We start from the raw sequence: 16,433 nt of genomic DNA on the forward strand, positions 1-16,433 counted from the left end.
GAGTGCTGCAGCACAAGAAGCAGATACAGGGCCTCCTTCCCACTGCTGCTGGACTGTTACTCACTGCTGCTGAACCTTTTTAAAAAGCAGCCAGGCAGATCCTCCACAGCTGCTCATCCTCCAGCAGCAACACCAACAGCTCATTTATATTTTTTTTCTTCAAATAATTAACGAGAAACAGCAATTGTCATGCTCCAGCCGCCTGATTCATTTATTGTGTGTGACACAGCGCCACCAGAGGTGAGCCGCAGTACTGCACTGCCTCGCCATGCATTTCTTCATGTGTTTGAACAGGCGATGCATAAATTCTGAGATTTTGACCATTAAAATGTTGAAATAATTCAGAAAACAGCTTTATAGAACAGTCAAATGGTCGAATGTATTTTTTCTGATCATTGTTAGTATTTTACGTGTCATGATGGCAGGGGAGGCGCTGCCTCCTCTGACTGCACATCACTGCTGTCCAGGTGCTTTAATATGCAATAACATTTTTTAGTTTTTACCACCAACAAGGCCGATGTACATAAACCACTGAGATGATCAGGATCATCAGAGGCCAAACTGATGGTCCTGATCATCCAGCAGGCATCAGACACATCTTCATGTTCAGTGTTTTTTTTCAACAACTGCTCGGCATCAGTCATGAATTCAGTGGAGACAGTATCAGGATCAGTGAGTGTATTCTTTTAGCTGCATGTTAGTTTCTCAGTTTCTTTAAAGTATATTTTTACATTTGTGCCATGTTTATATGAAACATTCAGGAGTTCCTGTTTCTAAGAAGTTTACAAATGAAACACTATTTTTTTAAAATCAGTGTTTCTTCACACAGTCTTTAGTCATATTCACGTCTTTGCCGCTGATGTCAGATTACTTTATCATTTGTTTACTGTGAGTACACGAGTTCAGTGTTCTTTGTGTTACTGTATCAGCATCAGTGTTTGTTTCATCTTTCATATCAGTGTCATGAAACAAAGAAGAGACATTGGCTCCATGCAGCTCCAGATGTTCCAGATGTTTCTGTAAAACTGAATGTTTCCTTCCATGAAGCAGACTTTTCAGGCTGTTACTTCAAACATCAACTCCATGTCACATGCTAACTGTTTTTTACTACTTTTACACAATAATAAATGTTCTTTATATTATTTGTTTTTGTAGCTTCTTTAATTTCTCTGATGTAATCTTCCTAAAGAGCTTACCTTTACCTTTATTACCTTTATTAGTCCCACAATGGGGAAATTACAGTTAACAGAACACCATCCAAGAAATACAAACACAGAAACAAACAGGGGGACAGGTGTCTGAGGTCATGCAGCCGTTTTACCAGCACTACCTTTAGCAGGAAAACAGGAAGAGATACACTGGGATAGGTAGGTTCAAAAAAATCATCTGGTACTGTGTTCATTATGAACACCTTATAGGTTCCAAAAAACACCTCAGCAAAGCAGCAGCACATTTAAAGCCTGGAGAGCACTAGGGTGGGTAGGGGAGGAGCTGCCATTGGAGACGAGCAGCAGGGGCGCAGCTATATACTTTCTGAGGTGTATGCGGACACATTTTTAGGCGCCCCCCCAACCCAACCCACGTGCATACACACACTAGGGTTCTAGCCAGAAATTTCATCTGCACATTTTAACTTCAGTTCTGCAGTTTTTCTCTATGTCACGTGTCAGACTCAAGGCCTGTGGGCTACTTCCGGCCCACGATCTAATTTTATATGGCCAGCAAGATGATTTCATACAGCTATTATTAATAGCCAGTGGGTAAATGTGCTCCCACCACTTATACTACAAATCCCACTCACTGCAACAGCTGCCGGCAGGCCAAGAACTGTGCACCCGTTTTCCGTATTGCCGATTGATCAGTGATCAGCGGATAAAACATCAGTCAGCACTTTTTACTTTACAGTGACCCAGGTGCGATGAGCTGCCTGAGGAAATCTGTCACTTCATAGAAAGTGAAGGAAACGGCACCAAACAATGGCACAAACCACAATAGTGTGATTACCACCAGATTGTGGTTATAGTGATCGTTCTGGTGGCTACAGCTGAAGTAAGGAAAAAAATAGCACATTCTCTGCACAGCGAGTAAAACCACACAGGCTATGGAGGCGTGGAAAAAACTTGTCAGCGATGATCCACTCCTGTTAAATCATGCCTGAAAATTTTCATTTGATCTTCGTTTTTCTTCTTACTTCTCTTCATTCATGCTGGCTGTCATTTCGATTCTGTAGCTGTTAATCAGTGTGCGCATGACCTTAGGGACCTCAAACATGCACATTGTGAACTTTCCCTGCTGTGGTAGATTGTAAATTGCAGTGAAATAATAAAGGCTCAAGCAGCGATAAAAGCAGCGATCTAGCCGGTGTGGAGTCCGCGGGGCTCCTGTTTGCTAATACAGAGACAGCAGAGCTCCGAAGTGAAGGTGAAATCCTCAGCCTGACTAAAGGGCCACTCAGACCAGCGCTAGCTAGAACACACACACACACACACACAGACCAGCAGTTCATGATAATGTTCATGATAAGATGGTACAGTCAGCCTTGGTTGCCAGGACACCAGTTCATACAGGTCACAACACGGGGCGGGGGGCAGGAGATGATTTAGACAGACAGCATCCAAGGCCGTCTGGGAGCCAAATTCCAAATAGTGCAATTGTTTTGGTTCAGGCCGTCATAACTATTTGCTGACAGACTTACAATTTTCTGGTTACCTCTCAGAAATCCAATCATCTGAATTTGGTTCTACTCCTCCACGCAGAACAGACACTCCCCGAAGAGAAAAATGCATCTGTCTCTACCGAGAGCAGGAAAGAAAAAAAAATAGTTTAAATCTAATAACAGCTGTTTCCTGACCTGTTGAATGAGTTTGATACAGATTTATCATGAAGTGATCGAGCTAACAGCTGAAAGCACAGCTCTACACACCAGACTCATTTTCATCATGTATTTAATTAATTTCACTAATACTAAATAACTTTATTATTGCAGAAGATATTTTAATTACTGGACTGACAGATGGTGGTGTGTACTGAAAAAAGTCTAAACTCGTTCTGAGCTCTCATGAAGATCAGTTCATTGATCAGTTCATTGATCAGATCATTGATCAGCTCATTGTGTTCCTCACCTGTCAGACTGTTTGCTTCAGGCTCAGAGAGGTTTAGTTCATTCTGGCAGAAATCATTCCTTTAACCATCTGAAACGTATAGGAAACTTTCAAATAAACACATTTCACTATTAAACTGAATATTTTCTTTATTTAACAAACACCAGCTGCTGTGTAACTGGACAATTTAAGGATTTAAAAGACAAAAAATTACATTTTATGTTCATTTAAGGTGAGACACAAACTGTGGAGCAGAGCAAACAATGATGATTGAACAGTGAAGAAATGAGTAGGTTATTATGATGATCACATGAAAACAGCAACAATCATCTTATTGCTGTTTAACACTGAGGTCTTTAACTGCTTCAGAATAATAAATAAAATATTTCCTGTCCTCCTCATCGTGTTAACGTTAGACTTGAGCCAAAGATGCCAAACGAGGTGAAGCCGGCGACCACATACATATACCGCGCTGCTGTGTGGGTGGCGCTGGCTCGAGTCCCGGCCTGTTGCCAACCTGCCGCGTATCTTTCCCCCATTTCCTGTCGCCCTGGAGCTAAATGTGACCCAATCTGGAAAAAAATGAGTTGGAAGATGCAGCAGATCTAATATGCAAAATAATTCTAATGATGTAGCTGATAACAGTGCTCAAAAACATGTGAGCATTGATTCATGTTAGTTGGCTAAGAATTAGCGCTGTGACTTCAGACTCATTTTACCCTCAGGGTGGACGTGAGTGTGCAGAGCTGTCAGTCTGTGTCCAGGTGAACTCAGAGTCACCATGGATGGATTTACAGTCCAGCAGCTCCCTCTAGTGTCCATATCTAAAGCCTGTGGGAGGATGGTGTTAATCTAAAATGTGAATCATAGTGTTCCAGTCAGTCATCAGTGTGTCTCTGCACAGCTGTCATTAAAATGTGTTCAGAGGGCCTCAGTGTGTGAATGGTTCCAGTTCAGCTCCATAACAGCAGCGTCCCTGGTTTGATTCCTGTGTTTCAGCTCATATCTGCCTCTCTCACTGAGGGGGACGTCCACTACATGGAAACGGATTTGATCAGGAACCAAACTACAGCTCACTGACACCAGAGGATGATTTATCTGATTCTTCTTTTCATAATGTGAAATGATGAACATCTTGGGGGCAGAGTGGATCTTGGTGAGCTGACTGTCTCTGTTTCATGAAAAGAAAAAAAAAAATTAACCGCCACTGTGTTCACACAAGAGAAGAAAAAAACCCACCCTCACTCACTCAGAGGAAGAGGGCGGGGCTTTACTTGGTGTCAGTGAGAGAAATGAAAAAAAGCTCAAATGAGTGAGAAGGACGATGAAGGAAACATCTGTGCTGTGTCTGCTCTGTAAGTAGAATCTCTGTGTTTGTTTGAATTATTGACCTTTGACTGTCTGCTCTCCTGATAACTGATGATGGAGGAGAAGACAGAAAACTAATCAGGCTGAATTCAAGTTCAAACACCATGAGGACCAACTGCAGGTCTGAACTGACTCTTTATCTTTGCTCAGGAGTCCAGGAAACACAGCAGGCAGTGAAAAGCTCAAATCATTCACTGATTACATGAACACAGCTGCACAGAGGACACATGAATTTACTGTGACACTGAAGGCTAGTTTATATTCTCTATATAGTCATAGTGTGGTGCACATAATCATAATCATCGGCTTAGTTGCTTTTAGATTGTAGACAGTCTAAACTGTTTGTGCAAGATCCTCACCAGATACATGGATGAAAATGAGGAGTTTGTAAGTCTGTCAGCTGTTTGTGTGGAGTTGTTCTTTGTGTTCACCTCAAACCAACCTGAGTGGTCATTTCTCTTTAGTTCTGATCTCACTGCTGAGCTGCACAACAAACCAAGGTCAGTAACCTTCTTCTGTCACAGCTTCAACCTGATAATGCTCACTAATATGACCTGTTTGGCTTCATGTTTCATTGTAACCCTCACAGCTTCGTCTGACTGTGAGTCCCAGCAGATCTCAGTTCTTTGAATATGACTCTGTGTCCTCTGAGCTGTGAGGAGGACGACAGCTCTGCTGGATGGACTCTGAGGAGGAACACAAGCAAACGACAGAGGACTCAGTGGTGGAGATGGGTGGGGAAAACCAGCTAATTCTTCCTGTACCATTATTGTCTTCCCATTGGACAGTGGAGTTTACTGGTGTGAGTCCAGAGAGGGTGCCATCAGTAACACGGTTAATCTCACAGTCTCTGGTAAGCTGAGTGTGTGGAGTTAGTGTTGATGAAGCTGTGTGTAAATGGATGAAATGCTGTAGTTTGTCTCTGTGTTGAGGTGGATCAGTGATCCTGCAGAGTCCTGTCCTCCCTGTGATGGAGGGAGATGACGTCACTCTGCTCTGTCAAACAAGACCACTCCCTCCAACCTCCCAGCTGCTTTCTATAAAGATGGCTCCCTCATCAGGAAGCAGCCTACAGGTCACATGACCCTCCAGCATGTTTCCAGGTCTGATGAAGGCCTCTACAAGTGTGACATCAGCGGTCATGGAGAGTCTCCATCCAGCTGGATCACTGTCACAGGTGACACACTCACCTGTCTGTTTTCTGCAGGTTTCAACATTCACAATGTGACCAGAACTTAATGACTGTGTTTGCTTTATTTTAGAAAGACACACCACCACACCTCCACCTACATCCACACCTCCACCTACATTCAGGGCTCTTGCTGTTCTCTCTGTGATCTCCTCTGTTGAATCAGTCTGTGTTGTGGTTCTACTGGTGTACTGGTTCTGCTGGAGAGACGATATGTTCACAGGAAACCTGAAGGTGAGACTCAGACTTCCTGATCTTTCATCTTTGAGTTTCTTAAATCTAATCTCTGTTTAGATATTTAATTTCTGGTTATTGATCATTTTTGATCATTTCAGCAGATCAAGAAGAATCTGGAGATGATGACATCATCACTCACGTCATGTATCGCACATTAGACCATCATCAACAGGGAATCAGACAAGCAAAGGTCGTATTGTGTGTGTTCAGTGGGCTGGTACAAAGAAGGTTGCTGAGTTGTTGAATGTGTTTCTAAGAGGACTTTGGTGCAGTTTTACAAAGTGGGAACATTTATGGAAAGCAGGAGTGAGAGTATGTAAGAAATAGCAAATGTGTAAGTTATGATCATAGTTTAGTTTGTGTGAACATTTCTGACCTTTTAACTTGTCAAATGTCTCAGACTGAGTTTAATATGAAGGTAGAATCAAATTTAGCTTCATGTAGACTGTTGCTGACTTGGATGATATGATGGTTCATGAGGACATTATGGAGCATGTGAGGGACGATCAGAAGCGTAAATATGTGAATTGTTATTGAGTGAAGAGCAGGGTGTTAGCACACTGATACAGTGGTCTGAAAGAACGGAGGTTGATCTGGGAAACATGGAAAGTGGGATGGACGCTCAAAGAGCCAGGCAACTTAAGACAGACAGCAGCAGAGGGACCAAGAACAGAGTCAGTTTCACACGGCCCAATAAATCAGGGAGGCAGTTTCTTAGCAACAGATGTCAAAGGAACGTCTCTAGACGATAGCCAAACTTTCTGACCTGGGCTGTAATCAGGGGCTGGCGTTCTCCTGCGATCTGCAGGTGATGATTACGCTCCGTTGTTCGCAACAGGGCTGCCCTGGTTGCTCCCAGATTTGGTGACTCCTTTGAAGGTGGTGTTGAACCAAAGGTATTGCTAGATCAGGGGTCGGGAACCTATGGCTCGCGAGCCAGATGTGGCTCTTTTGATGGCTGCATCTGGCTCGCAGACAAATCTTTAATAAAAAAAAAAATAATAACGTTAAAAAATATATAACATTTTCAAGTATTTCAATCCATTCATTTCCTACCGCTCATGTTCATGGTTGCGGGTGGCTGGAGCCAATCACAACTGTCCTCCGGGACCACACCAAATTTTTATTGGATAATGCCTAACGTACGCGGGTCGTTGTGAGGTCAGGGAGTAAACTTCCCTCCTTTTAATCAAGTAGTCAGCTAACTAATTGAGGAAACCTTTTACGAAGAAGATGGCTAAAAGAAAAAAAGATGAGGAGTATCGTACTTTTCAGCAGGAATGGACAGATGAATTCGCCTTTGTGGAGAGAGCAGGTTCTGCAGTGTGTCTAATATGCAGTGATAAAATTGCATCGATGAAACGGTCAAATATAAAGCGGCACTTCGACACACGCCATACTACATTTGCATCGAAATACCCAGCGGGGGACAGCAGGAAGAAAGCATGTCAAGAGCTACTGTGCAAAGTGCAAGCTAGTCAGCAGCAACTTCGTGTTTGGACCCAACAAGGTGACTGGAATTCGGCTAGCTTTGCTGGTGCTTTAGCAATTGTGAGAAACGGAAAGCCATTCACAGATGGTGAGTATGCCAAAACATTCATGCTTGATGTCGCCAGTGAACTTTTTGACGACTTTTCGGATAAAGACAAGATAATGAAACGAATAAAAGACATGCCTCTGTCGGCAAGAACTGTTCACGATCGTACCATCATGATGGCAAATCAAATTGAGGAAACACAAGTGAAGGACATAAATGCAGCAGTATTCTTTTCTCTCGCTTTGGATGAGTCAACAGATGTAAGCCATTTATCCCAATTCAGCGTGATTGCAAGGTATGCTGTCGGTGACACACTACATGAGGAAAGTCTTGCTGTTTTGCCTATGAAAGGGACAACAAGAGGGGAGGATTTATTCAAGTCTTTCACTGAGTTCGCTAAAGGAAAAAAATCTGCCGATGGATAAACTTATTTCGGTGTGTACTGATGGTGCTCCGTGCATGGTGGGGAAAAACAGAGGATTCGTAGCGCTTCTTCGTGAACATGAAAAGAGACCCATCCTAAGTTTTCACTGCAATCCTACATCAGGAGGTGCTTGTGCTCAGATGTGCGGTGAGCAGCTTGGGTGAGGTGATGGTCGCTGGTCATTCGAGTGGTCAACTTTATTGTTGCCCGAGCTTTAAATGATCGCCAGTTTAAAACACTGCTGGATGAAGTTGGGAATATTGTCCTGGTCTGCTTCTGCACAGCAATGTGCGTTGGTTGTCAAGAGGGAAGGTGCTCAGCCGTTTTGCGGCTTGTCTGAGCGAAATCCGGACTTTTCTTGAAATGAAAAACATCGAGCATCCTGAGTTAGCTAACACTGAGTGGCTCCTGAAGTTCTACTATCTCGTGGACATGACTGAACATCTGAACCAGCTCAATGTGAAAATGCAAGGCATTGGAAATACAGTCTTATCACTTCAACAAGCAGTGTTTTGCTTTGAAAACAAGCTGGAACTTCATCGCCGACATTGAAACAGGTCGTTTACTATACTTTGAAAAACTGGGAGAGTTTAAAGATGCATGCACAGCAAGTGACCCTGCTCAACATCTTGATCTCCAGCAGCTAGCGGGCTTCACATCTAATCTCCTGCAGTCATTCAAAGCGCGCTTTGGAGAATTTCGTGAGCGCTCTCGTCTCTTCAAGTTCATCACCCATCCACACGAGTGGACAAGCGCTGACCTGAGTTACATCCCCGGTGTCTCCGTCAGAGATTTGAGCTACAAGTTGCTGACCTGAAGGCCTCAGACATGTGGGTGAATAAATTCAAGTCACTAAATGAAGATTTGGAAAGACTTGCACGACAGCAAGCAGAGTTGGCGAGCAAACACAAGTGGGGAGAAATGAAAAAACTTCAAACCCGCAGACCAGCTGATTGTCAAAACTTGGAAAGCACTTCCCGTCACATACCACACACTGCAGCGGGTGAGTATTGCTGTACTAACAATGTTTGGCTCTACGTATGCATGTGAGCAGTCTTTCTCACATCTAAAGAACATTAAGACCAACCTACGATCACGTTTAACGGATGGAAGTCTCAACTCCTGCATGAAGCTTAACCTCACCACGTATCAACCAGACTACAAAGCCATCAGCAAAACCATGCAGCACCAGAAGTCGCATTAATGGTAAGAAGTACTTTATTTATCATTGGTTAGCAACAGCATAACGTTACTAAATGCAATTCAGACTTATTGTACTTTAAAAGTGTTGGTCTTACATAAAATGCACACATTTACTTGTATTTAGTGTTAAACATATTGTATGGCTCTCATGGAATTACATTTTTAAAATATGTAGCTTTATGGCTCTCTCAGCCAAAAAGGTTCCCGACCCCTGTGCTAGATCCTTCTCTGAGGCCGAGAATATTGGAGGTTGATAACCCAAAGACACTTCAAATGGTGAGAGACCTGTAGAAGAAGAGGTTAGGGGCATTATGAGCATACTCCATCCACGGAGCTGTGAGCTCCAGCTAGAAGGGTTTGAGAGGCCACACAATGAAGAGCAGCTTCCAGTTCTTGGTTCAGCCTTTCGGCTTGGCCGTTGGTCTGAGGGTGTAACCAAGAGCTCAAACAAACCTTTGCTGTCAGGGCTGTATAGAAGGCTCTCCACATTTGTGACACAAACTGAGGTCCCCAATCTGACACTGTTTCCATTGGGAGTCCATCGAACCTGAAACCATCTTCCAACATGAGGGTTGCTGTCTCAGTTGGCGTGGGTAGCTTCTCCAAGGCCAAAAAGTGAGCAGATTTGGAGAACCTATCCACAACGGTGAGTATAACAGACTTCCCTGTTAGAAGGAGGGAGACTGGTTATGAAATCAAGCACAATGTGTGATCAGGGCCTATGGAGTATGAAGAGCAGTTGCAGATAACCAGAAGGAGGTTGGGACTGGCTCTTGTTATGGGCACAAATGGGACAGGCAGCAATATACTCTCTTACACCCTGTCTAGAGTGAGCCACCAGAAGTCAGGTTTGAGAAAGGCGGTGGTCCTACTCACTCCCAGATGGCAGGTAAATTGGGGTGGCATGTGCCGACTGTAGCAGCTTGGATCGGGTGAAGGTATAAACATAGCTTCAGTTTGGCGGCCTGTTTCTGGGATTGGGTTCGGGTGAAAGGGCTCTCTAGAGCTCCTCCTCAAAATCCCAGATATGGGAGTCAAAAGTGCATGTGGCAGGTAGAATAATTCTGACATCTGTGGTCTCATCTTCAGGGCAAATTGATGAGATAAAGTATCAGGTTCTGGTTCTTGGAGCCTGGGCAATAAGTAATGCAGAAATTGAAAGGAGAGAAGAACAATGACCATTAGGCCTGACGAGCATTTAAACATTAGCAGATTGAAGGTATGATAGATTCCTGTGGTTTGTCCAGACTATGATGGGTGTTTGGCTCCCTCTAGCCAATGCCTCCATTCTTCCAATGCCATCTTTATGGCAAGCAATTCCTGATCCCCCACATCATAATTCTGTTTGGAGGCAGAAAGCCGACGAGAAAAGAAGGCACATAGTTGCAGTTTATTTTTAGGGCCTGTGCGCTGTGAAAGGACTGTCCCCAACCTGGAGGAGGAGGCATCCACTTCTACAAGTAACTGAGACTCTGGGTTTGGTTGGACCAGGTGGGAGCAGAGGTAAACCTCTGTGTCAGCTCAACGCAGACAGTGGCAGAATCAGGAGACCATGCAAAAGGGAGCTTGGATTATGTTAGGAGAGTGAGGGTTGAAGCTAGCTGACTATAGTTTGTTATGAAACGCTGGTACCATGACACTTCCATCACAAATAAGAAAAGGGTTTTGCCACAGTCGTAGTGCAGTTATGTAAAAGTTGGGGAGTTGTACCTGTAGTAACTTAAATGTGTTTTATTCTGCAGACACTGATTCAGCTGCAGTCTACTCAGCATCAAGAACTGGAGACGTCAGTTATGGACCAACACCCATCACATCAAGGAGGCCCAGGTACAGCTGCTCTGTAACAGAGCCAAGCTAGCTGCTGTTTGCAGCCATCATGCTAAGCTAAGCTAACCAATCACATCCTGAGTGAAGCTCAGTCCCAGTTCATATTTACCAGTGTGAACTGGGACTGAGTGATGCAGAGAGGTGCAGGTTGGAGGTCTTGATTGAACTCCAAAGCTTGTAATCATGTTTCCTGTTGTTTGAACTGTGTGTGTTTGTGTTCAGACTTTAAACCAGAGCCAGACGTCTACTCTTCACTGAAGTATCCACCAGTCCAACCACTGACGTCCAGCTGCTGCTCTCTGACTGCTCCCCCAGCACCTCACACCACAGACCATCCATGTGTTAAAAAAGTTTGTCATATGTTTGAATGTTTGATGTATTTTTCATACTGAATTAGATTTAAACAATTAAACAACCAAATCTGATCTTATTTTAAGTTGGATTATAAAATCTTCTGTTCTCAGTAGCTTCAGTGTTATTAAACTTCATAAATGTTTGTTGGCTTCAGCTTCTCTGCAGGATTAATAAAAGATAAACTTTTGCTCTGTGGTTCTGTGGGTTTCACTGAGGTGTGAGATGATAATTTGACTTTTGGTCGGGTTTGGTTGTGGCTAACCGATTTGCTTCTGTTCATATGCAGAAACAAAGAATAGTTTAAACTGCACAGAGATGCTTCAGTGTGAGTTTGAGACTGGAGACTTCTTATTTCAGACACCCAGAAACCAACAAGCAGCTACTGAGAGAGATTTTTATTGTCTGATAAACTGCAAACTCCTGAGCTGTGTCCCCAGACTTCCTCTGAACAGCTTTTAGATTTGATATAATAAAAATAACAGTTTTGAGGTGTGCCTTTGAATACGAGGTTGCTTTCCCAGTTCATATTATACTTCCTTATATTTTAAAAGACAGCAGTTAAAACTTTCAAACAAATATGCCTTTTTACTGAAGAAAGAGCAGCTGTACCTCTGGGCCTGTTGGTCTGGCAGCTCTCTGTCCATAACTGATGGCAGCTCGGTGCAGCTCATCTTTCCTGTTTGAGACAAACACCCACCAGTTATGTTGGCCTTTGTCATTAAAACCAGAAGAAGAAAAAAACACATGGTACAAAACAGACCCACACTTTGTACACACTTTGTACCCTCAGTTCAGTGGAAGTGAGGAAGTAGCTGCTGTGGTTCATGTGCAGAGGTTAAAATATATCAGACTGTTTATGTTGTTACAAATGCTGAAACTATAATTATTAAGTAGTTATTGAAGTTACAGTGAAGGTTTTCATCACATTAGACGTGCTAACTTTAACTTACACAACAATTCACAACCAGGCATCTTTATGAAACCACAGAAGAAGAACAACAAGTGAGACAAAGTTTATTGATCCTGCAGAGAAATAGATCAGTGCTGATGATAGCAGGACCACACATTTAATTTCATTCTCATACATGAGCTTTTAATGTGAAAGAAACCAAGCAGGGAGGCTTTTACTTTGATGATGTGTGTCAAGCTGAGTGCTGACTCTGTAGCTGTACGTATGGATGAAGTGAGCTGTTACATTATTGAATCCCCTCTCTGACTCTTTATCTCGTCTTTGTTTGTTCAGCTTTTCTGGAGTATTTATGGGAACAAACTCCAGTTAAACCTTCATTTATATGATATCAATATTAACTTAACCTGATGAACTCAATAGTTTTAAGGCTCTCAGTGTTTGCTTCATGCAGCCTGCTGAACGTTGGGCTTACTGCATGCTGCTGTACTCTGCAAATACATGCAGTGTTTTAACCACAACATAGAAAATTAACTTATTAAAATGAACTGTGTGCAGAATACCAAGCCCACTGGGAGTTCCCCAGAGACTGTGCCTCAGCTCCTGGTGCCTGTGACCTCAGGGCAACTTGGACTGACCGGCTCTGAATCTCCAGTGTGTCCCTGGCCTTAGCTGGAGTTGCCCCAGCCCCAGGCTCCAGAGTCAGCTGTGATCCCTGCACAGCCTCAGCTTGTTCACCCTGAGGATCCTGTGTAACCTGGGCCTGCCTGTCTGCCCACATCTGCTGACACCAGTCAGACACTGCTTCTCTGCCAGTGGTCACCCAGAGGCTGCATCTTTGCCCATGTCTGCTCATACTGGGCCCCCTCTACTCGGTGTTGTCCTGACCAGCTCATTTTCTTTGAAGTCAAGTCAGGATAGGACTGAGAACCCCAACCATGCAGAGCTGTATTGCTTCCGGCCTCCAGCCAAACCACTGGGGTCTTCACCACCATCACTGGCCACCAGAGGGTCCTTCCCCACTGTCTTCAGCCTCCAACCAAGCCTTCAGTGGTGTTCCTCACCTTTGCCAATGTTGACCTCCTGGCAGCTGTAAGAGTTGCTTGTATCAACCATGTTCTTGGGTTTTCCATTCTCCAACTCCCCTCTGTGTGTTTTTAAACTCCGTCTGTGTGTGCTCATTGCATATCCATGTGGTTCCTCCATGTTTACTGTTAGACTATTGGACACTGGGGAGCTGTCCAGTGCTGAAAATGTCACTGCTCCTGTGTCCTCAGTGGGAGTGTCCTCTGTGGGGGAGAGCAGACACTATAGTGCATAAAGCGGATGGCCAGTTTCATTCACAATGTGCAGTTCTGATCTTGGACAGTGATGTTCACACTTGATTTACAGAAAGGTTAGAGAAAGGAAAATGGTGACCAGCGTCAAAGCCAGGAGGAAGGAGTGGACAAGGGGAGCACACATGACCAATATGAGGCTCCTGTTACCTGGAGAAAAACCACGCAGACACGTGCTGTATGTAACATGAGAACCTTCAGGGGCCTATGATGTACCTGTGTACCAAATTTGGTTGCTCTAAAGAAATAAATACAGACTGAGATTCTGTGTGTTACAATAAAATCTGTCTTTGTGAACATCTATAGTCTCTGCCATCCACCAGGAGATGATGCAGCAGCCTCAACCTTGAATACAGGTGTGTTAAAATCCCCTGAATCCACCACTGTTCCAGCTTTGTGTGATTTCCAGTGACTGATGTCAGAGTGTTTACTGACACGCTGCACCCGACCCTATGACACCTTCCATATGTGGTGGGCCTACAGGAGGGGTATTATTGATACTAATCTTGAATTGCTTGGTGTAGTCACATCCCCAATCACAGTGTTGTCACCAATATTATGAGATGATGACCATAAAATCCAAACTGGATGATTCCAAACTAAAGCCAAAGTCTCTCTGCTCGCTCTTCCAGAAAACGACACGCCCCGTTTGTCTCAGTCTTTACTGCCCTTTCAATGATTCATCAGTACACACGGGCTCAGTGAAGGGGATAGTGCAGCAGCTTGACTCAGCTATGATGATGTGGTGTTTAAGTGCTGCTGAGTGTATGAATGGTGGAGTCGTGTTTCCTAATGTTTGATTCATGGAGCTGCATCTTTGATCATTTTGGTCACATGGTTCTGAGCTCTTCTTTACTGTACAGGGCATTTAATTTCAAATCAATACAGGAAGTGCATATTTTTCATATATAATAATAATGTTGGAGATAATCAGGAAATTGAAAAAGCCTGTTAGTGTCAGAGAAAATATTTATTATCATTTATGAGATGAGAAAACAACATTAATGTTATCACATGAGTGCTGGTTTATAACAATAACAAATACAACAATATTTTCCCACCTCCTCTGAGTTAATAGACTAGTTGGAGTCACTGTGGGTGTTCTCACACGTTATCACGAGCCCGTGAGCACAATTTAAAACTGCGAGTCCTCCTGTTCATATTAGAAGTATTAGAGCCTGATCAGGAAGCTGCACTCTCTGTAACCCTCACAGTCTCCACAGTTTATGTCTGAAAACATATTTAAGATGATTTCTATCCACCATTAAATAAAACAGATCCATTTCATGAGAAACTGCGCATGCTCAGTGTGCTGTTTATTTATTTAAAAGTACTGAAACAGTATTGGTTACATCTACATCGCCCTCTAGTGCTCATATGTGAAAGGATGATGTTAATATAAAAGCTGAATCTCCGGGTGTGTCAGTCCGTCTCTGCTCATGAAGGTTTCTGACTGAGAGACGTGACCGGCCAAAATAAGACCTGCTCCAAATCTTCAGCATACAATTATAATTCATTCATTCGTTCATGAATTATAATTGTATTTTCCGTTTCCTGCCATGAGCTGCTGCAATGTTTCGTATTTTCAACTCCAGGCTGAGACGCACAGCTGGATTCTTTCCAGCTGTTGTTTCGCAGGAAGGACGGAGATTTAAAGATGATCGTTAATTATTATCATCATTTTATGTTTTTCTTCAAGTGATGGATGGAGGAAATTTTACTGCAGTCACAGAAACTCGGAGGATGAAAGGAGTTCTTCTGGATCACAGCAGCTAAATGTGTCACATGGTTTAATTCATAGGTTACGGCACAGGTTTATGACTGTGGTGTATCGATCACATAGTGAGTGCTCTATAATTTGATCACAGGGTTGGAGCGGAAAATACCGCAGTGGTATGCGTTGCCATGGAGATATAATTTCCACATCAGCGGTGGAGGAGCAGAAGCTGAAACGGGATGCTCAGAAATCACCATACTGTCGGATAATACCGCAGACAGGTGCTGGTTAGCGCGGTGCTGCCTCACAGCAAGTAGTCCTGGGTTCGAATCCACCTTGGTGGAGTTTGCGTGTTCTCCACGTGTCAGCGTGGGTTTCCTCCCACAGTCCACAGACATGCAACTGGTGGGCGTGCCTGTGAGTGTGAATGGTTGTCTGCCTGCAACATACGACCTGTGCAGGGTGCACCCTGCCTCTAATGGCCCGTGACAGCGGGGACAGGCTCCAGCTGTGAACAGGATGACCGGAGGAGAATGATGGACACCGCACAGGTATGAATGGCGCTCTGGCCGAGCTAGTCATAGTTCGCTGTCTGGTCCAGATTGATCTGTAAACCTGTTTGAAATAGTCGAAGGCGTCTTACTGTGCCGATTCATTTTAATGTGTTTAAATCATATGTTGTGATGTGTTGCTGATTTCTGTCTTTTTTGTGTGAATTGTTTTGGGGAAAATGAAGTATACATTTGTGTTACTGAAACTAAGCAGCTCAGTACAGCTTAGTGCAGATTAAACTGGTCAGTTTGCAGCATGGTGGTCAGGTTTACAGTGACCCCCCCCCCCCCCCCCCCCCCCCCCCCCCCCCCCCCACACACACACACACACACACAGACATCTACATGTACTGTTACTAGAACAGATCAGGACCAGCACAGATCTTTGTATAAGAGCTGCTGGTTAGACTGAGTCAGTGAATTTGAGTTTTTATAAAATCTTTGTTGTGTTTTCTGGCTGAAAATCAGTCGTTTAACTGATGAAACATCAGCTTGTTGACTTCATCTGACTTTAACAAACGCTTTAACAAAAGCTTTAACAGATGCTTAATCAGACTCTGTGTGTACAAACAGCCACAGGAAAGCAGTCCAGTGCTGTGATGCATAGATAGAGAGCCCTTAGCTGTAGAAGGAAGTGAATGAGTAAATGCAAACACGTGAGTGCTCAGTCCATTTACTGCA

The 16,433-nt window shown here is 43.7% G+C and overlaps 1 protein-coding gene across 1 annotated transcript in view; it reads left to right on the forward strand.

The window, feature by feature from the left end:
* Positions 1-16,433, forward strand: part of LOC115776624 (polymeric immunoglobulin receptor-like) — a 100,743-nt gene that overhangs the window by 37,014 nt on the left and 47,296 nt on the right. Inside the window, exon 8 of the mRNA XM_030724350.1 lies at positions 8,022-8,034. Within this exon, the coding sequence (XP_030580210.1) occupies positions 8,022-8,034 (13 nt within the window). The remainder of the gene's footprint in view (positions 1-8,021; positions 8,035-16,433) is intronic.

The sequence above is a fragment of the Archocentrus centrarchus genome, unplaced genomic scaffold (genome assembly GCF_007364275.1).
Source record: "Archocentrus centrarchus isolate MPI-CPG fArcCen1 unplaced genomic scaffold, fArcCen1 scaffold_35_ctg1, whole genome shotgun sequence".
Lineage (NCBI taxonomy): Eukaryota > Metazoa > Chordata > Actinopteri > Cichliformes > Cichlidae > Archocentrus > Archocentrus centrarchus.